A 21,296-nucleotide genomic window follows, 5' to 3' on the forward strand; every position below is an offset into this window, starting at 1 on the left:
CTGGGTGGGCTTTAAGGCTCCTTCCAACCCAAATCATTCTATAATTCCATGATTCTCAAAGCAAAGCCATCCCTCTACTCCTCCTACAACCGTAGCAAGGAAGCAGCCCAGCAGCACATACTGGCACGCACGCTCGCTGCCCGAGGTCCCGGCCGTGAGCAGCGCCAGGATGGAGCGCCTCAGCCTCCACAAACTTCCCCACCAGGGCCGGAGCCGGACCCTCCCTCGTCGCACCGCCTCCGCTCCGCCTCTAAACCGGGCGCGGCCGCCGCGGCGGGCGGATGGGCAGAGCCCGGCGGGTTGGTGTTCTGGCGGAGGTTGGCTGTCCGCTGCAGGCTGCGAGACCGCCGCCCCCCGTCCGCAGGAGACCGCCGCGGTAAGGGCATCAGGACCGGGGAGGGGGGATGCTCGGTGGGAGCCAGTGAGAGAAGTTGAGCTGAAATTCCTCTCCGTGTGTCGCAGCCCGGTCGGGAGTCCTCTCCCAGAGCCAGACAGGCTGCGAGCAAGGCGGTGTGGGGGGAAACACCTCCGTGCCCAGTCGGAGGCATCGCTCAGCCGCTGCGGAGCTGCAGGTGCGATGGCTCTGCGCGGGGATGGGACGCGGCGCGGGGTGCGGGTGCCCCTTTCCATGTACCGCCGTGATGGAGCGGGGAGGTGGCGGCACGGGCCGGTCGCAATGCTGCGGGGGGTTGGTCCGGATTGCAGCAGGTGTGAGATGAGGTCCGCTCGGGCTGCGGATAGCCGCTCTCTGCCCCGGGTTTCGGCTTTTATTTTGAAGCATTCTTCGGATTTTGGGCAAGGTTTCCCAAGTGCTGCCCGGCTCTACATACTTCCCTCCTTCCACGTCTTCCCTTTTGCTCAACAGCTCTCCGCTGATGAAGTGCTTTCTTGCGACATCAGCACTGGGAACTAAATTCCGGAGGCTGGGGGTGGAGGAGGCGTGCTGGGGTACTCTGATCTGCGAGAAGTACCCCAAAATTGTGCCCACCGTGATGCGAGCTGTGCATCAGCCTGCTGGGGCTGGGAATTGCTTTGAGCATACATTGCAGGCTGTGCTACTCCCCCGGCTGTCTGTGGGGGAACTTCTAACTGAAGTAGGTTATAAAGAAAAGTTGGAGTCAGCCGAGTTGCAGTAAGGTCACAGCCATCCCACGGAGCACAGCCTAAGCTCCTTGGTTGCTAATCTCATTTTCTCTTCCATCCACATCAGTTTGGTTTTCCACCACGCAGCTGCCAAAGTTGAGGTGGCGTCAGGGAGCTGCAGGCAGCTGGGAGCCTGGGTAATGCCTTTTGGTGCTGTTGTAAGTGAATAATCCCCCTCCAGGCTGCTGTCCAAGAATTTGCTTCAAAAATGTGAGCACTGTACAAGAGCCATTGTGTAACAGATCGTCTGAATGTGGGACAGGAAGGGACCTGGCAGGTCAGCAGATTGAGCACCGAATGATATTATGCCTTATTGCACAGCGTTGTGATTCGTTTCTCCCTGCTCTCCTGGGAAGGGTATGTTTAAGAACTTTGCTGAACAGATAATATAACATTTCTTCCAATATGTTTCTTTGTCTCGCTTTATATTGGCACTGTGATTATTTAGTTCTCCTTATTGTGCTCTTTTCCTCTCTTATCAGTATAGAAATTGTTCCTTGCTTTGCATTGTACAGTGGTAGACAAGCTAGGACTTGCTGTCTGCTCCCATAAAGCAGGCTTCAGCTGCTGCAGGTCCCCAGCAGCCCCACACTGTATGTTTGGCTTCTGAAGGGATGTGAGTGAGCTGCAGGGTGAGTCGGGTACCACTCGTGCCATGACTCCTGATCTGGAGATAGATCCCTCTCCAGTAGGCGTTGCAATAAACCTCCTCCTCGGGCTCTTTCAATCCTGTAATGGCAATGGCAAGCTGACATTGCCATCCCCAGGTGTCCCCCTGACCTGTGTGTTCTGCACACAGATCTTTTAGTCCAGCCCTCCTATCAGTCCAACTTTTATAGCATATCCCCATGCTCTGCACTGCTGCACTCTCCTCCAGCTCTTTCCTGCTTTCCTGCTACTTCCCATGACGGTGCTGTAAAGGAAGGTAGGACAGGATCTCCCCCACTTTCAGTGCTGACCCCACCACTGCTTCCTTTCACATGAGTGGCTGTCTGTTCCCTGTAGATGTGTACTCAGTGCAATTGTTCACCTTCCGTGGCTTGGCTCCCAGCTTTGCTGCAAGCTGTGCAGCAGGTGGCTATGCTTCAGAGATGTTGGAAACTGAACCCTACCCCTTCCTTGTGTGCCAGCTACACATGATAGATTTCTCAGAGTGACTGTGTAGAAAATTTTTCTTATCAGAGCAAACTCATTTGCATATTGACCCTCTTTCCCCACCATTTACTTCCATATCTCCAATTATATACTTCCTCTGCAACAATTATTCTGCTGATGAGGGATTTTTAATCCATCATTGCACCGTAACCAGCCATGAGATGGAAGTAGCTGGGCAGTGGATAGCAATGCAGTGCAATAGGTTAGGCAGCAAACATAGAGTCACTAAGGTTGGAAAAGGCCTCCAAAATCATCTAGTCCAACTGCCAACCCATCACCACCATGCCCACTAACCTGTCTCATAGAGCTGGAGCAAGTCATGCAACTTCAGACAGTCTCAGGGCTTGTATCTGAGCTCAGATTGAGCTCCCAGTTAAATCTTTGCCCTTACTATTTGCAGTAAGATCTATCAATAATGATTCAGTGGAAGCAGCACCCGCTGAATCAACACAGTTAACTCATAGGATCGCCCAGCGGCGCCGAGCAAATCCAGCTCCACGCAGTGCAAAATGCCACAGTGGGCAGATGCAAACAAGTCCATCATAAAGAGATATCTGCATTCCATTTGCTAACACTGTAACATTGTGTGCACTGTTTTATTTAACTAGGTGAAAATGGGCTAAATGTTGTGCAGTAGCTCGGTGCAGCCTTGCAGCCTGATGCCCTTTGTGCAGGAGGGAGGCTCCTCAAAATGCTCAGTGCCTCAGGATGAGTGTGACTAGGTGCTTCTAACCTAATCCATTCTATCCTTCTGTATTATCTGCCAAACTCAAGATCATTGCAGTGTTTCTCAGCATTACAAAGCAAGCGGGCAGTTCCCTATTTCATTGCACTGAGAGCTCTTGGGTCCCAGGCTGGCAACCAAGTTGCTAAGACCAAACTGGGAGAAGGAAGAAAATGAGGTTAGGGTGTGAGCCTTGGCTTTGTCCTTCCAGCAGGTGGCACCTTGATGGTTGGGCTTTTGTGAGCTTAGGTGTGGGTCTTGTCACAGCATTCACATTCCAGCTGTGGAAGAGCAATGGAAGGAGGGGAACAAAAAGCAGCATGAGAACACTTTGCAAAAAGGGATCACTGCATTTGTGTGAGCAAGGCTGCGTATCACCTGGCTTCTCTGTTCCTAGGAAAAAAATAACCACTGAAAAACAGAAAAGCCTTGTCATTGCTACCAGATGTCATTGGCGGTAGACAAGGAGCCGATTTTGTGGAACTGAATGTAGAAACAAATAGGGTGTGTGGAATTCATGAGCTACTGAGTCATCGCCTGTAGCGTGCAGGAGTGGCTGCAGTTAGAAGGGATTGTACAGTGTGGCAGGTTTGCTGCTGTTTTGTCAACGTATCCCTTCTGATCTGCAGAGAGCTTTGAGAGAGGGTCTGTGTTTAACAGTTTAGTGATTTTTCTATTTGATGTAACCAATGGTGTTCAGCTATTTCTGGTAGTTTGATACCTGCGCTGACATTTCACAGTGCTGGAAAAACTGAAGCTACAAATCGATGAGAATCTTAAGCAAGCAATGTGTTTGCAGAAAGCTGTGTAGCATTTTGTGGTGTATTGCTCTGGGAAACCTGCTGAGCTGATAAAGGGCCGTGGGCAAAGCCAGCAGGACTGGGACTCAGTGGGTGACACTTGGGCTCCAGGATTGAGGCACTCAATGGACTCCAGGGTGTTTTAAGCACCCAGAAAGTAGCAGCTCACTTCCGAGGGGTCCTTGTGCCAGCACTGTGTCCAATAAAAAAATAAAGGCAAATGAAGAGCTGCCAGATCTCAGCAGGGTGACACAACCAACTTGGTATGGGTTTAGTGGGTGTCACCAGGTGGTGCTATTTAGCATTGACTTCCCGTTTATTCTCACCACGACCATTATTTTGACTGAGTGTTATGTGGTATTAATTTGGGAAAATGTGTAAAGGCAAAGAAACCACTTGCTCTTTGCAGTGCTGCTCCATTGTAGTAGTTGTCTGTTGTCTGGTCTGTTGTACAGGTGCCCTTGGTCAGTCCTGTATGTTAGGAGGACTTTCCCAAAAGGGACGCAAGAGAAACTCCATCTGACGGGTTGTGTAGCTGCTTAGAGCATACACAGCTTCAGTGACACTCACTTCTCCCCCATCCAAAGCCTTCTGTTGCCTTCAGCCTAATGGTGAATGCAGAAGTGAAGACAGGACGCTGCTGATGGCCAGAATGGGACTGCGTGGGTCTCTGTGCTTCCAGCTGGGAGAGCTGAGTCACGTTTTAATGAGAGAGGAGAGCTGGGGAACTTGAGCTGTACTGGGATAGCTCCAGGAAAGTGTGGGAAAGGAGGTACCATGACACTATAAAAGCCTAAATTTAGTTCTCGTTTAAGTGGAAAATGTTTATGATTTTACCCTGGCGTGGATCAAGCAAAGCAGGAGCCATGGGGTCTGCTCCTGTCCAGCCCTGGGAGCAGTGGGCACATATGCATGGATGCAGCATCTGCCCCATCAGCCCCATTCTCCCCACTTGAGGCAACGGAAGAGGATGGCATCAATTCTGTTTACCTATTTATTTTCAGTTTGGCCTTGTTTCTGTTGATGCAGCTAAGGAATAACTTTGTTACCCTCTGCTCTGGCAGTAAATCACATTATTTTCAATAAGGCAGCTATCTCCGCACTGCTTCTGTTGTGCTGGTTTCTTCTATCTGGAATCTATCTGCTTCTCATCGTCCTGTTTCTGCACTCAGCCATCACAGCAGTGAGTGAAGCATTGGTGTGAGGTCCTGATGGAAGCCCCAGGTAGTAACACAAGTCTTTGCCTTTTAGATATTTATAAGCACTGACAAGATCCTCTCTCCATCCTCTCTTCTCCAGGCTGAACAGCCCCAGGGCTCCTAGCTTTTTCTTGTGCAGGAGAGGTTCCAGGTCCCAGTAATTTTAGTAACCTTCTGCTGGACTCTCTTCAGCAGTTCCCTGTCTTTCTTGAACTGGGGAGCCCAGAATTGCAACAGTACTCCAAATGTGTCCCAACCAGAGCAAAGGGTCAGGAGAATCTCCCTCACCCTGTTGGCCATGCTCTATTTAATGTACCCCAGGGTGCCAGTCTCCTTCGTGTGCCTCTAGCTCAGGAAGAGTTGATTATATTTCTGAAGCAGATTAATTGTTTCTGTTATTTAGAGTAGTCAGCTTAACACCACGTGCAGAGTGTTGTAAAGAAAAGCATTCCTAGCCCAAGTAAAAAGGTCTGCGTGGAATAAGTGAGTGAGGGTTGCAGTATTTACCAGCAGTGGGCTCTGTAATTTGTGAAGTGCCCATGAGCATGTCTTGCTCCTGTCTTACATGACAAACAGCACAAACTTGAGCCTGCCAGGAAGGTGAGCCTGGGAGCAAATGTTTTTATTCGCTGATGGACGTTAATGACTTGTTTCCCTTCTGCTTTACATCACAGTGATGTGGCACTGGTTGAGCTGTATTGCCGCTTCCTCAGATGGCTGCTCCCCAGCCTGCTTGGCTCCATGTGCTGTTTATGCACTGATACACTGTAGCTCCAAATTTCAGAACAAGCTGTCCAATATTCATGAGTTATTTTGTGTTTTTCCAGTTCCTGAGGTTTCTTTTAGAAGCCTGGGGATAAATTCTGGGTTTTGTTATTTCCACTACTTGGAGTGCACTGAACTCACACAGCCTATTCCCAAGCCGTAAACATGGCCTCTGTTTAGCTGGGAGCAATGTAGGGCAAAAGACTGTGGCAACACTGAATTGATTTACGAGCCTGCAATTCCCAAATTTCCATTCTGGTAACACCTGTAAGCAAATGTGAGAGCAAGCCTTGAAGAGATTAATTGCTGATAAAATGATATCCTAACATTTGTTGTGTATTTATCTATCAGAAGGAGTGGTAATGCAGTGGCGCAGCTGCCCAGGAGGTGGGGGAGTCACTCTCCAAGGAAGTGTTGAAGAACTGTGGAGATGTGGCACTGAGGGATGTGGTCAGTGGGCATGGTGAGGAAGAGTTGGGGTTGGACTGGGTGATCTTATTGATGTTTTACAACTATAATGATTCTGTAATTTCTTTTCAAAGAAAAACAACAGTATCAACACCTTGTTGCTAAAGTGTTTTTAAATAATTTCATAAGAAACACTAAAAGAGATCATAGAATATCCCAACTTGGAAGGGACCCATGAGGATCATTGATGAAAGTGTTAATGTAAGATACCCTACATTTATGTTACACCTGGTCATGTTATTATGTTAAAATATATCATGGGACCATTTTGTCCCCAACATGAGAATATCTCACCATAAACCTCCAGGTGGATGGAGCATGTTAAAATCCCATCACGTTAATTACAGGAATGTGGCTTAGAAATGGCATAAGAGCTTTTAGGAGGGGTGGCTTTAGTTCCTCTTAGAACAGTGCAATAAGGGGTTAAGCCACTCAGTACACTGGGATTATTGCTTATAAAAGAGACGTCAAACTTTTTCACCTAGCAGTGGAGAAAATAGTCTGAAGGGATGTTTGGAGTGATTAGCTTTGAAATAATGCTAAGCCAGTCTTCTGCTCTATTCACAAATTTGTTTCAAATGCTTAAGTTTTGGAATTAGCACCAGGGCATGTTTTCTGGTTGCTCCTAGTAACATCCACAGCCATATGGCTCCCAGGCAGGTACCTGGGGCCAACCTCCTTAATGTATGTGGTGTATGCCTCACTGTGCCGCTAGGAATCCTGGCTGCCATCAGCCTTATCGAAACAAAAGCGCTCAGGATGTTTGCTCTTGGGCTGATGGCTCACTGCAATGCCAGCCACATGCATCATGATCCAATGGAAAAGCCAGTCTCCATAGGAAGGAGTCACGTTTGCAATCTGTTTGGGGAACAGCTGGAAAAATGCAGCCTCCTTAAGGACCCTTCTGGTGTCCCCGTAGCTTTTTTTAGTGGATATCCTCAGACCTTGACATGGATCCGAGCAGCTCTTTGGTTCAGAAGTGCATGCAACCTCCTGCAGAGCTCTTGCCTTCCTTCTCATGCACTGCAATGAATGTATGCAAGATAAAGTAGCAGAAGATGTAGCCAGTGTGTGCGCATGTATTCTTCAAAGATCCATGCACAGATCTGTGCCATTTGCTCTGTGTAAGACTGCTGATGCAGGGTTCATTTCTATTTATTTATTTATTTATTTATTTATTTATTTATTTATTTATTTGCAGAAAATGTGGTCATCTCCTGCTCAGTGAAGTGTGGAGTTCATGGTGCTTCCCCAGCTGAAAGCACCATCCCCAAAAAACAGGATGTGTGTTGTTATAAGAACTTCCTAGAAGAACTGTGGACTGAATGGTTTTGACATTTAAAATAGATCTACCCTATTAGATACTGTGTTCCAGGAAATATGCACGTGCTGGCAGTAGAATGGTCCTTTATTCTCATTATCCATCAGATAGACACTTACTTCAAAAGGCCTTTTTTTTTTTCCTCTTTACCATCAACTTCAGCAAATGTATTTCACAGAAAGGCAGCCAGAGGTCGGTGTCTGGAGGGCTGAAGGTAAAATCTGTTCAGTCTCTGAGGAGAGAATTCAGCCAGCAGAAGAGAGAGCAGCTCCCTGTGAGAGTGCTCAGAGGTCCTCCCCAACATCTGCCCCCACAGCTCCTCTGGACCTCTGCCTGCTCCGTGGCAGTGGATCACCTGGACAGGTGCTGATATCAAATTATCTGCATTTCTTACTGGCACCTTCGTTTTCCCCCAGAGACCCCACAAGCACATGCCCATTCACCTGCCTTTGTTGTGGCACCCAACAAGTGGTCGCAGAGAGCTGCTCCCCATTGCCAGATCTTTGGATCAGTGCTGGAGGCTTGCAGAAGGCCTGCAATTCTGGGGCTGCTTTTCTGCTTTTGTAGCCTGATTTCACTGCTTCTGCTCCTTGTTATTATTATTGTTCTTTTTTTTTTTTTTTTTTTTTTTTTTTTTTTTTTTTTTTTTTTTTTTTACATAGGAGTGAGTGCAGACTTTCAAAGAACAAACATTTCTGGCATATCTTGTAGGTCCAGAGTTCAGATGAAACCTGATGGCAGCTGATAACCCTTTAAATTCCTTCCCTTGGCTGCCAGAAAAGGATTTTGTAACACCAGCGAGCCTTTCCTGCAGGATTTTTGCCTTTGATTCTTCTCTGCAGCCCTGCTGTGCATCCATCTCCTCCCAGTAACCGGGGCAGTGACTGATCGAAGGGCTGGGAGCTGCACCTCAGGAGTGCACAGTAAAGTGAAACGCATGTGCTGATGTAAAATCCATCACGGAAGAATGTTTATCTTGGACTGTAATGCTTCCTACAGCAGGACAGAGAACTATGCTAAGTCATTTCCTCAGCATTGGATTGTTACAGCAAAACTGCCTTAGTTAGGGCAAAGGCTTCCCTTAAAGCAAGGATGTGAGCCTAGGGACAGGCGGATCGGTGTATTCCAGGGATAGGTTGGATGGGGCCCTGGGCAGCCTGAGCTGGTGCCTGACTTAGTGGATGGCAACCTGCCTATGGCAAGGGGTTGGAACTAGTGGTCTTTGAGGTCCCTTCCAACCCAAACCACTCTGAGATTCATTTTTGATGCAGCCAGAACTGGTGCAGCAGTGCTCCTGGACACAAGCACTGAGTTTCTTCATTAGAGCAGAGAACTTCATCCTGTGGGTGATTTATTCTGGTTGGAGGCCCCATCGAGGGAGAGAAAACAGCATTTGAAGTGTAATGGCTGCCACGAGCCAGGCAGCAGACCGCTGCCTACACAGGCCATGCTGAAATATTCACAACTCAATAACAGCCAGCTCACAGCGAGCACCTCCCAAGAGAGTGCAGCAGCCATTTTACAGCTCTGTGAAAACCCAACCAGAAGCACAACAGAAAAGGTTTTCCATTAAAATGAGTTATTAAAATCCTCAGAGTCTTTTGAGCTCTGGCCAAGCTGAGGCACAAAGATGTAGGAGAGCTCAGAACAAGCAGCATTCCTAAAGCCACAACCCTGACATGGAATGATGTCTGCTGGGTGGGCAGCCCCAGAGGAGACATCACCCCTGAGTTATGCAGTTCCAACACCTTGCTGACTTTGCAGTGCTATAGGACCCAATGCTACAAAGCCTTGCAGCCAACAAGGGTGGAGAGAAGGATGGCTCTCCGTCCATCCCACCCTGGCCAACTCCATCCCACGCTGGCCAACTTTCTTCTTTTCTGGTTTATATATATATATATATATTTTCTCTTTTTTTTCACCTTTTGCCAGATCATTTTCCTGCTCTGAGTCACCACATGTCTTTTGTTTAGAGCCCAGGGACTGTGCACAGATCCCCTTCTCCAGCACAGAGTGAATGAAGGGGGTGACAAACGACATGCAAATGCCTTTCCTGAAGGCTACAGGAAAATTATTTGCTTGCACCATTTGGCAGACTGATATTTACATATTATTAAACGCCAACATCCTGTTGAACTTTTTTGCAGTGTGTGATTTGCAGACAGTCGCTAGTTTGGGGATTTAGACCTTAATGACTGAGGGCTGCTTGGCAGAGGAGAACACAAGCTGGATTGGGAAGTGCAGGCTCACAGGGCTGTTTGGAGAGGATCCTTTTAGGTGAGAGAGACTGGAGAATAATTTGGCTTGAACTCCAAGGTAGGAATTCATTTTTCTGTCCTCTTGGCTTCCTGTGGAGGTGTTTAAAAGGAGAGAAAAAAAAAAAAGCAATTGCAGAAGGTTTTTGGCTCTTGTAGTATCTGTTTGGTTGACAGCTTCCCACTGTGAGCAAACCGTGAGAATCTTAGAAAGTTATGACTGCGCTTTGCATGTTGCTGGGTAACAGTTTCTGCCTCTCATGTGGCCACCAAATCATCCTCATACATTGCATCCTAAAATGCCAAATGGCGCTGGCATGGCTTGGACAGGAGCTGTGATGGCTCCAGACGTGCCATAGAGCCCAGCAGGGTTTCCTTGGGACCTGGAAAAGATTCGGGATGCCATGAGGAAGCCCTGGTGATGGGATACAGCATCATGCTGTGGGTTGTGTTCAGCACAGGTGGGAGTGCATCCCCTGTGTGCATGGAATGGGTGCTGGCTGCCATGTGGCATCACTGACCCAAAACCTGTGGTAGCAGGTGAGGATGCTGCAGGGCTCTCATCTGCCAGGGAAAGCTTTTAAAATTGGTTTGGCTGACAGGGAAGGATCAGGTGTTGATTCTGGCTGTGTTTCCTCAGTAGCAGCAGCCATTTCTGACTGTTGCACTGATTTCTTTTAAACCTGGCTTGCCAGGATAAAGGATATAGGTTACTGGGCATCTTCAGACCGCGTTACTGCTGTAACTCTTTCTAAGCCCATTTAAATCTAAGCTGGAGCAAGCTTTAAGTAAGACTTTCAATGTCTCTGAAGACACTATCACAAACATCCTTGAGCATCTCACTCCAGTGTGATTTATGCATGGTTCCTGCAGAAGACTAATGATTTATTTACTTGTTTGTTTGCTGGGGAGGAAGCAGGCACAGGTAATTATTTTTTACTAGTGTAGTTAATCCTGGCTTAACCCCATCATTGCCAATCTATTCTGAGTGGACATAGTAACCACTTGTTTCTGCAAGCTATCACATGATACTTAGCTTATATCTGGCCAGGAGAGAGAATCATAGAATTGTTTGAGTTGGAAGGAACCCATAAAGGTCATCTAGTCCAACTGCCCTGCAATCAACAGGGACATCTACAGCTCCATCAGGTGCTCAGAGCCCCCTCCAACCTGACCCAGAGTGCCTCCAATGACAGGGCATCCACCACCTCTGTTGTGCAGATCTTGCCTCTGGCTGGCATGACTCACTTTCCCACCAGATTCTTAACATGAGCTCCCCTTATTCCTACTGTCAGTAATGGGTCCTCTCTAGGGGTCAAACTGTGCCTAAAATAGAGCTGCCCCCCTCTTTCAGCATGTGGGAGGATGATTTCATTAGTTGGTGTGCACTGAGCAGCTCAGACACCGCACAGGAAAACACAATAGTGCAAATGAAAGCAGGAGGAAGAACAAACCCATCAGGCTTTCAGGTTTTTGGAAAGTGCAGAGCCGGGATGTTGTTTCTTTATACTGACTGAGTAGACTGACATGTTGCAAAATACAAAGGCTCTGCATATTCCCAGCAGTGGAGTGAAAACTGGAACTACCCAGAAGCAAAACCTATCATTAGCAGGCAGTCAAGCACAGCAGCTTCTCCAGCACCAGGAACAGACACGGGAGGGAGGGCCTGAGCAGCCCCAAAAGTGCTTTTCTTATGGCCAAGGATGTGCAGTGGTCTCACTGAGAGAAGTAAAGAGCTGTGATTTAATGAAGGCAGTGCATGAAGTCTGCCCTCCTGAAAGGGCATTCTCATCCCAATAGCTTCTCTTTGTCGAGTAGTATGGGCATTGGGTCTGCTCCCAAAAAATGAGCGATTCTGAATCTGTTACTTTTCTCACTTTCCTTCCCACCCAGTCCTATCAGGCTGTCCTGAAAAATCATCCTTTTTTTGTCCTCCCGGGTCCTTGCTGTGATCCATGGCATCCTGGAGGCGTGTAATAATCGCAACTGAAATCTGTGCTGTGCACTCTGTTCTCTCCAGCAACCCAGGGTGAAGAAAGTATCGACATGCCCTGATTTATTCCCTACAGATGTCATCTCCCTAGGAGCTGGCTTTTACTTGGAGGAAAGAGGGGCACACAGTGCTGCAGAAAAGCATCTGATTCAGAAGGAAAGGAAGAAGAAAGTTTAAAGGACCAGGCTGAATGGATGTGGCTTTGCAAACCCAATGATCCAAGCAGTTAGCATCATGAATCAATGCTTCTGTTGCCAGGAGCAAGAGGATGAGCATTTCATTTATGATGACTCTCCTCAAATTTGACTGCTCAGGAGTACTTTTGCGTTCAGACTTCTGCAGATGTCATTCCCCACCACCAGGTCTAGCCCAGCTCCAAAGATGAGAAGCAAGATCAGCAGGGCGCTGCGTTTATCCCAGTGTGAGCTGTGGGTGTCCCAGTGCAGGGAGCAGGGATGGCACCAGGACATGTCTGAGGGAGCAGCACCCATGCTGTGCTGAGAGTGCAGATGGGGCACTGCCAGCCAGAACTTGGGGACATCACTTCCACCACTGCACTGCAATCCATTTTAATCTCGTATCTGTCTCCACTACACAGCCATCATTTACCTGCTGGTAAGCTCCTGTGGTCGGAGATGGAAGGTGAAGCCAGGAGCCCTCTGAGGATGGAGCTGTGCAGCTTCACAATACTGTGCTTGGAAAACAGGGGAACATGCTGCATTCATAATATATCACTCATATCCTTGTTTGTAAACAGATTTATCACACCATCTGCAGAATGGTGCTTTCCATTTATATAGCACAGCTCCTATTTAATTAATTTCATTTTTACAGTTATATACATTATCAGTCTCTTTTTTTTTTTTAGACTTCCTCACAGAAAAAGGGAATACACTCTCTGTGGGAAAGAATATTTAATCAATTAAATTTGTTCAGCTCAGTGCAAGACAGCTCAGGCCTTTACTGCTCTGAGATTTACCTGCCTGGGTTTGCTTCTCATCTCTTCACATCTGTGTGGAGCAGCTGGGGGGGAAAGGATGGTTTAGGACAACCCTGCTGGCCAACAGGATGCACTGTTGGTATTTCCTGTCTCCTGTTGCACTGGATTAGCTTAATTTTCAGAAATCAGCAAAGGTTAAGGTCAGTGATCCTATTATAATCTTTCTGACTTCCTGTAACTGATACTATATATAAAGATGTATTTGTCCAACTGGAGAAAAAAAAACCAGCCTGTTATGTTATCTGGTTTGATAAAAAAGGTTTAGTCATATGCAAATGAAAAGGCAATTTATTGAGTATAAAAAGAAGCCACTGAAAGAGAGAAGAAGCTTGCGGTCAGCAGCGGTGCAACCAGATTCTCTGCTTGGTGTTGGTGCACACTTTCACTCTGGGGAGAGCAAAGAGCTGGGGCTCCAGCTGAGCAAAGAAGAGAGACAGATCACCCAGGGCATTGGGGTGGTGATGGGGCCAGCACATGCTGATTGCTTTTACAGGAACAAAATGCCAGGAGTCCCAGTTATCTGAGTCAAAGGGAAGGCAAGGGACCTTGAGTTGTGGGAGCCCACCAAAGGAGGGTCTGGAATGGATAGGCTGTGCTGTACCTCATGCAGATGCGGCCTTGGGCTGTGGATCTGGTCTTGACCAACAGAAACTGGAAGAGGACCCCTGGGGGCAGGAGGCTTTGTCTCCCTCCCTCTGGACAGGGAGGATTTCTATTCTTTGCATTGTGCCTAGCCCAAATTCCTGAGCTGGAGTAGAGAAGGAGCTGGAGTTGACTAAATCCAGTGAGACTTTTGCCAAGAATGAAGAGTGAGTAGGCTCTGGACTGCAGACACTGATGACAAATCTTAGAAACTCAAGCCAATACTCTGGCAGGAGACTTGTTATTTTTTTGTTTTCTTTTCTTCTTTTTTTTCCTTTAGTGGTCCTTTTTATTACTTTTTAGCTGTACAGTATGTTCTTAGATGGTATATTCGCGTTTTCCAGTTGTGGCCATTGCCAACTGGGTGCTTGGACAAGAACTTTTCCTTCTGCAAAAATGTTTCTCCACAGCCCCAGAAATGTTTTACAATTTTCTGTGGCCATATCCAGCCAACTCTAAAACCCTCCAACCCTACTTCTACACAGTCTTTCATGCTGTGAGCTGCGTGTTGAGGTGTCCTGCCAAGAAGTGCTTCCCAACACTTTGCCCTGAGGGAAATGTTTGAGCTATCTCAGATATCCCATCCCACCACACTTTGCATCCATCCAAAAGCCATGTTTAAGTCCATAACATCATGCTCTCAAGCCTCTTGCAGATGAGTAAGCAAACATTTTGGCTGCAGAGATAGAAGCCTTTTGCTGCATTTGATAATGAAGGCAAGATTCTCCTGGAATCCTTCAATCTACCAGGTGATGGGTTTAGGGGATAAATGGCACCTAGGTTATTTTGGTCTTGATGTGGGCTCACCAACCCAGAGAAGCAAAGCTGCTGGTGGCATAGCGGGGAAGGAGGAAGCATTAATGGCTGGCGTTGAGGCACACAGGCCAGCCCCAGGTTTGTCCTCCTTCTGTGGAAGAACTCTCCCTTCCGAAAGTAATTCATTTTTAAAACTATTGCATTTAGTTTTGAAAACTATTTGCATTGGATAACTAACCTAAATCGTTGAGGATCTGAAAAATGAGCATCCTGGTTCAAACATAAAATGTAGCGTAAAGGGTTAATTTGGCTTGGCTTCGATCCTTCTCTGTCATGAATCAACTCCTCGCTCTCCTTGCTGCTGAGACAGACCATAGGAGATGGACCTTGAAAGGATGTGCTTCATCTCCAAAAAGCTGTACTGCTGTTTTAATAGCCTTTCCCTGCAGTCCCTCTGCTTGCAACTTGTTGGGGTCTCACATTAGCACACACAAGCACCACATTTAGCAAACATATTTGCTGCTATAGCAGATGGGAAGAGATTAAGTGAGTGTTATAAAATTAACCTCTGCATCATTCAAAAGAAACAAAAGCAAGAAAGAAATGACAGGGTAATTGGATGCTTATATGAACAAGATATGCTCAAATGACTTCTACATCCCATTACAAATACTTAGAAATTGCACAGCATTTCCACTGCAGTGAGATTTCAAAGTGGTTTAATGGGCATAAGGAGTTCAGAGCAGATAATGCTGCTTCCAACATTATCCTTTCACTGCACAAAAATAGGTAGTAGCTATTGACTGGTGGAAATTGACTACTTTTAAAGCTGTATTTACCGACTTAGAGGTGCTAAGAGTCTCTTTGCAGGGTTATCAGGGCCTGAATATAATGTGTGTTGTAAGGAGGGGATGTATTTAGTTTCTTCAACAGAGGACTGGTTCCAGTGTGTGCCGGGCGTGCAGCAGGCTGGTATAGGAGCAGGAACCTTCTGTGGTTGTGCTTCAAGTCCTGACCCTAGGAGAAGAACTATTGCTGATGTGGGGTTGGTACTCGGCCTAACTGGACTTCTCATGTTGTCTTTTCTTTTTCTTTCAGGACAAGCAGTTCATGATGTCAATCAAAAAGGAAGGTGCCCACAAGAAATGGGCTGCCCTGAAGGAGAAACTCGGGCCCCAGGATACCGACCAGTCGGAGGCCAACCTGGAAAATGCAGAGCCAGAGCTGTGCATCCGCCTCCTGCAAATGCCATCAGTGGTGAACTACTCTGGGCTGAAGAAGCGTCTGGAGAGCAGTGATGATGCTTGGATGGTCCAGTTCTTGGAGCTGTGTGGATTGGACCTCCTCCTGGAGGCTCTGGACAGGCTGTCTGGCAGAGGGGTGGCCAGGATTTCCGATGCCTTGCTACAGCTCACTTGCATTAACTGTGTGAGAGCAGTCATGAACTCCCACAGAGGCATTGAATACATTGTGAGCAATGAAGGCTACGTCAGAAAACTCTTCCAAGGTGAGGAGACATCTTCCTGCCACACAGTTGGGCTTTTTCTGTTGCTTATCCTCTTGCCCTGCACCAGGCTTCTTGGAAGTTGTCGATTGCAAGTGATTAATTGAATTAATTTCTCTTAAAAATAAGTCTGTTCTAAAATGACATTGCTTTTGCCACTTAATACCATTTAGATGGACTCATTTTTGCACAGATGTCTTCATAGTTCATGAGAAGCTGGGTATAAGCACTGCATTGGCCATACATAGTAATGCGAAGTCCAGTACCCAGCTTCTCAGCAGATATTTGCTATCAGTTTTTGTGAGGCCCAAGAACAGAAAGAGAGGCGTTGAAAGAGCTTGGAGACCTGTAGCCTCTAAGGAGGAGGAAGAGTGGAATTGTTTAGACTCAAGAGGTTTTTTAGAGTCAAGGTTGCCCATAGAGGTGGTGGATGTCCCATCCTTGCAGACATTCAAGGTCAGCCTGAATGGGGCTCTGAGCATGACTGATCTGTATCTTTGTTCTTTGCAGGGAGGCTAGACTAGATGGCCTTCAAAGGTCTGTTCCAACTCAAACTATTCTATGTTAAGAGAGTCCATTTTCCATGTTACCCAGTCTTTTCCTTCTAGGAAATGAGATATAACATCATTTGAGATTTCCTGCCTTTCATTTGGTAGGAAACTTCCAGGTCGTCTCCTAGGGTTTGCTTGTATAGCACTTCTTGGCAGTGGGGCTGGGATGATAACTTCTGTGTTGCTCCACAGAGCTGAGATCACAGCTGTATTTGGATATCCTTACTAATAGCTCATTAAAATGCATCTAATCTGAAAGATGGCTTGTTCCTCTCTATAGTTTTCAAGTCCTCTTTTCTTTCACGCTGTATTTTCTTAACCAGTGTGAAATACAGAACTGGCATTACTGTACTGTGAAAGACAATGGGATATCCTGGGCTTCTCAGCAGTCTGGCTTCTTTGTGCACCAATGAACACAAAAATAAGATAACCTAATCCATTCCCTCTCACCTCCAAGGGCTCATAGAGAGAGAATAATGAAAGAAAAGGAAATGTATGAGGACTGGAAAGAACAAATGGCCTATTTGATATGCATGTTGAGTGACTCTGCACTAAAAATAAGATTCATTAATTGGGGAAAATGGTTCATCTGCTGTTCTAGAAAACATTTGCATGTGAAAATTGGAAATAAAATGTGTAACTGCAAGTGCTGAGATCTTGGCTGCTGTTAGTACTTGGAAGAGGTGAACAGCTACATGCAGCACCAAAAAGCTGGTGGGGTAACTGAGTTAGTTACTAACTAGAAGTTACTACCACATACTGCTATTGGAGTGGGACATCTATAAATAAGGATATTTTTCTTCCTGTCCTCCACTGGCTGCACTCTTTCAGGTTTTCTTCTGCCACTATCCACAAGCCTTACAGCAGAAGACACTGAGATTCAGAACTTTGTGATTTTAAAAATCTTTTTTTCACTTTGTTTTGTTTCATTTTCCTCCAGCACTTGACACAACTAATGTCATGGTGAAAAAGCAAGTATTTGAACTCCTAGCTGCGTTGTGCATTTACTCATCAGATGGCCATGGTTTGGCTTTGGATGCCCTGGATCATTACAAGGCAAGTTTTGAGCTGCAGGAGGAGAAAAGGGTTTGGAGAGAAGGTCACTTTACATCATTTTGGTAGGAGAGGCAGGGATTTACAAAGGAATTTGTAGGAATTTTGGCCTGGTCAGCAGAAGCCCAGAGGCATTGCTCTGTGATTTGTCTCTGGGCAAAGGACTACCAATAATAATGTTCTTTATGTCAGGAAAAGTACAAAGGTAGATGGTGCCACATCCATGGGTTTCACTGGTTACAAGACCAGGTATGTAAGTTAGCAGAAAGCAGGAGGAGTTCCACAGATGTCCCCTGCTGACCAGATATTGTTCCATGATAAGAGTGCTGCTTTTCCCTCTATCTTCCTGTATTGTGCTCCGAGGCATAAATTGAGAATGGTTTTAAGATGGTGACCCTAGTTGAGAGCCTGCACTAAAGAAGTTGTTACTGAACCGTCTAAACAGAAATGTCACTTGTGTCACTAACAGAATGTGAAGAACCAGCAGTATCGATTCAGTGTCATAATGAATGAGCTGTCGAACACAGATAATGTGCCATACATGGTGACACTGCTGAGTGCTATCAATGCCATCATACTTGGGAAAGAAGACCTAAGAACAAGAACACAGATCCGAAATGAGTTCATAGGTAAGGATATTTGTGGGACCTAAGTTTCTCGTGGCCAAGTACAGGGCAGTTTTATGGCTTTATCTTCAGATGTACCTGTAAGGTAATTAAAGAGGGCTGGGGATGAAAACTGCAAATAATACAGCTGGATTCCTGCTTTTGTGTGTGTCTGTGTGTTCTTTATTCTCTTCATCAACATTTCTTTAGCCAGATGTATTTGATGCTCTCCCATACCTTTGATCCTTTCTATCATCCCACCACCCCCTGATAGTCTCAAACACATTTTTATAACCAGCCATCTTTTGTGGGCACTTTTCATTATATTACAATTCATCATAAAAGGAGATGAAGTTTGGATTCACCTCATATAATGTGCACATCTGTGCTGGTGAGCCTAGGCTCCATTTCCTTCTGTGGAGAAAAAGGGACATTTGATCACACAGTTCATATGACTTGCTTTAGACATCTACTTTAGAATGAGAAGACTTGTGCCCTAGAAGTGCCAGTGTCCCTCTGCAACCCCAGAGGGATGCTCAGTAGCTCACTCAGCTGCAGATGTGAGCTGCAGGTCTCTTCAGTTATGGAATGAACCGACCTACTTTGACAGATTTGGGATAGCTTCACTTTTTATTTCTGCAAAAAGTGTTTATGAGAGTAACATTATATAAAGATCATAGTAGATCAGTGCCAAGTAGGTCATAATGCCAATATATATATATGTATTTTTTGTTCTGCCAGGTCTTCAGTTGTTGGATATTTTAGACAAGCTAAGGTAAGGATCACTGTTTAAATTTTCTTATACAAATGAGAGTCACAGTAACATAGCTGTGGAAGTTTAATACTTGGCAGTCTTCAGTTGTGAGGTATACATGGAGGGAGAGGACCACACAGGTATGCAGCCATTACATGGAACTGGAGACGTTAGGCCAATGTTCAGGTGCTCTCATCGACCACAGTGTCATGAGAGCAGCTGTTGTTGCAGATGGCAATGACAGAGGCTTTGGCACAGATGGAGCACAGATCAGCAATGATATTATTGAGGCTACATTTCAGACTTAACCTGAAGTGATGCTGTGGGCTCACTAAGCAGTTGATGAATGCTGTGACACCTTTCTAATGCATATCTGCACACATCTGACTTCAGGGTTTCATAATTTTAAAATGATGTTCTATCAGAAAAACCCATGATAAATTTTAGAACATTTTATGTAATTGGAATTGCTCTATCCAAACCCTTAAAAGTTAGAGAAGGTCTGTCATTACTGACAGCAAGCACAAGCAGAGTTCTCCTGCACTGAGTCTCTCAAGAGTGCTAGAAAACTTGGCTTTAGAATGTTTTTGGTTTTTTAATCGAATTTTGAACAGCATAGAAGGAAGTTTTTTAAAAAGCAATGTTTATGTTGACTATAAGAAAAAAAAAAGGTGCCGGCCCAATTTCAGAAAAGGTAGAAATGCCACTCTGCTGTTACTGCTCCAAGGAGAAGTACATATAAAGCATACTCTGGGCTAGATTATTCCAGGAGTAGTCCCATTGACTTCTATGTATTGGCTATACAAAGAGGTATATTCAGTTCGAGAAAAGATATGCTGATGGCAATTGATCCTCTATACATAAGGTAGAGTTGGGCACTTCCAGCATGAACCAGCTGAGTCTGAGAGGCAAAGAACTAAAAGCCATTTAAAGAAAAATAATTATCTGAAAATCAGTGAAGGGCTCTCCAGTGAAAATGAGTTCTGTAATACTTTAGAGACATAGAGGAGGAGGATCTGCTTATCCAGTGTGATACATTTGAAGAGTTCAAGATAGAAGATGATGAGGAATTACTGAAGATATGTGATGGGATAAACATGAATGATCACCATGAGGTCTTTTCATCTCTCTTCAATAAAGTAAGTAGGCCCTCATGTAGGTTGCAAAGACCTGCAGTGGCAAAGTTAACAGAGTTTGCTTGCAACCAGTCTGGTACACAGACTTGGTGTGATGGAAAGCTGCCCTGTTTTCCAGGTGAGCCGCTCCCCAGTCTCCATCCAGCTGCTGTCCATCCTGCAGAGCTTGCTCCACTTGGAACCGTCTCACCACTCCAGCCTACTGCTGTGGGAGTCACTGGATGCAGTAGTGAACAGAGCCCTTTTGCTCGCCAATGACAGTAAGAATGACATACATCTAGCCTTGTAGACAGTAAGAATGACATACATCTAGCCTTGTAGTCAGCTCTCTTTTTTCCTCATTCAACCCAGTGCCCACAAAAGTTGTTCCCTGGGAAGGTAATAGAGACAAAACTGTACCTGCTGCACAGGGTCATGTATTGATGGGAAGCTCCAGCTATACAGATGCCAGTGAGAACTGGCCAAGTTTCATGTTGGGCTCGAGATTCACCATCTTGCTTTGATGGCTAATCCCTGGCATTGTAGTGAGCCCTGGGTCATGAGAGTCAACAAGAATCTGTTTTCATTGGCATCTTGCCACTGGGGCTGCCTGGCTGTGCTGGCAGGCATGCTCAAAACAGTGTGTATGAGCCAGTACCATGAGAATTTCCCTATTAAATTAAAGTACCACTGGGTAAAATTATCCTGGAGCTTTGTGGCTCCAGGTCTGCGGGAGCTGGATAGCATGAACATCTCATTGAGCATCATCCTCTTTTCTGACCTCAGCATGTTTTTCTAGTCCAAGGAAACACTGTTGAAGAAGTAATTGAGAGGCTGTTATCTATCAAGAAGCATCCAAACAAGCAAAAAAGAGCTGAAAAACATCTTTCTGGAAATGCAAATGGAGGCATCCAGACTGAACTAGAACCATGCACAAGTGCAGTTCAGAGCCTGGTGGGATCACCAAACCCCTGCACGACACCAGAAGCTTCCTCAGGACCACAAGCCTGTGAAGAGAAGACCTCGTCCTCACCGCTCTCAGCCTGCTTTACCTCACCACAGACCTCTAACCCTCCACCCAACGCTGCTCCTGCCCCTCCACCACCACCGCCTCCACCCCCACCACCTCCACCCCTGCCATCTAGCCCAGCATCCATGCCCCCCACAGCCTCCATGAATTCACCACCAGCCCCACCACTCCCTGGCATCCCTCCTCCACCTCCATTGCCTGGCACGGGGGTCATCCCTCCTTCACCTTCATTGCCTTGCATAGGGGGTATCCCACCTCCACCCCCATTGCCTGGCACGAGGGTCATCCCTCCTCCACCTCCATTGCTTGGCATGGGGGGAATCCCACCTCCACCTCCATTGCCTGGCACAAGGGTCATCCCTCCTCCACCCCCATTGCCTGGCATAGGGGGAATCCCACCTCCACCCCCATTGCCTGGCATGGGGGGAATCCCACCTCCACCTCCATTGCCTGGCATGGGGGG

The 21,296-nt window shown here is 46.4% G+C and overlaps 1 protein-coding gene across 1 annotated transcript; it reads left to right on the plus strand.

The window, feature by feature from the left end:
• The first annotated feature begins 296 nt into the window (after positions 1 to 296).
• On the plus strand, positions 297 to 18,713 carry LOC122175650 (inverted formin-2-like). The gene is made up of 5 exons (XM_042863508.1): positions 297 to 376; positions 15,320 to 15,728; positions 17,217 to 17,332; positions 17,799 to 17,958; positions 18,676 to 18,713. The coding sequence occupies exons 2-5, from the start codon at positions 15,332 to 15,334 to the stop codon at positions 18,711 to 18,713; spliced, it is 711 nt and encodes a 236-aa protein (XP_042719442.1). The 5' UTR covers positions 297 to 376; positions 15,320 to 15,331.
• The last annotated feature ends 2,583 nt before the right edge of the window (positions 18,714 to 21,296 follow it).

This window comes from Lagopus leucura, unplaced genomic scaffold, assembly GCF_019238085.1.
Source record: "Lagopus leucura isolate 7727_CA_CO unplaced genomic scaffold, USGS_WTPT01 Super-Scaffold_1, whole genome shotgun sequence".
Classification (NCBI taxonomy): domain Eukaryota; kingdom Metazoa; phylum Chordata; class Aves; order Galliformes; family Phasianidae; genus Lagopus; species Lagopus leucura.

Coding starts and splice junctions, on each gene's coding strand:
- LOC122175650 (XM_042863508.1), top strand. CDS start 15,332: ATGATGTCAATCAAAAAGGAAGGTGCCCACAAGAAATGGGCTGCCCTG. Junction 15,729..17,216: donor CGTCAGAAAACTCTTCCAAG/GTGAGGAGACAT, acceptor ATTTTCCTCCAG/CACTTGACACAACTAATGTC. Junction 17,959..18,675: donor GATCCGAAATGAGTTCATAG/GTAAGGATATTT, acceptor TTGTTCTGCCAG/GTCTTCAGTTGTTGGATATT.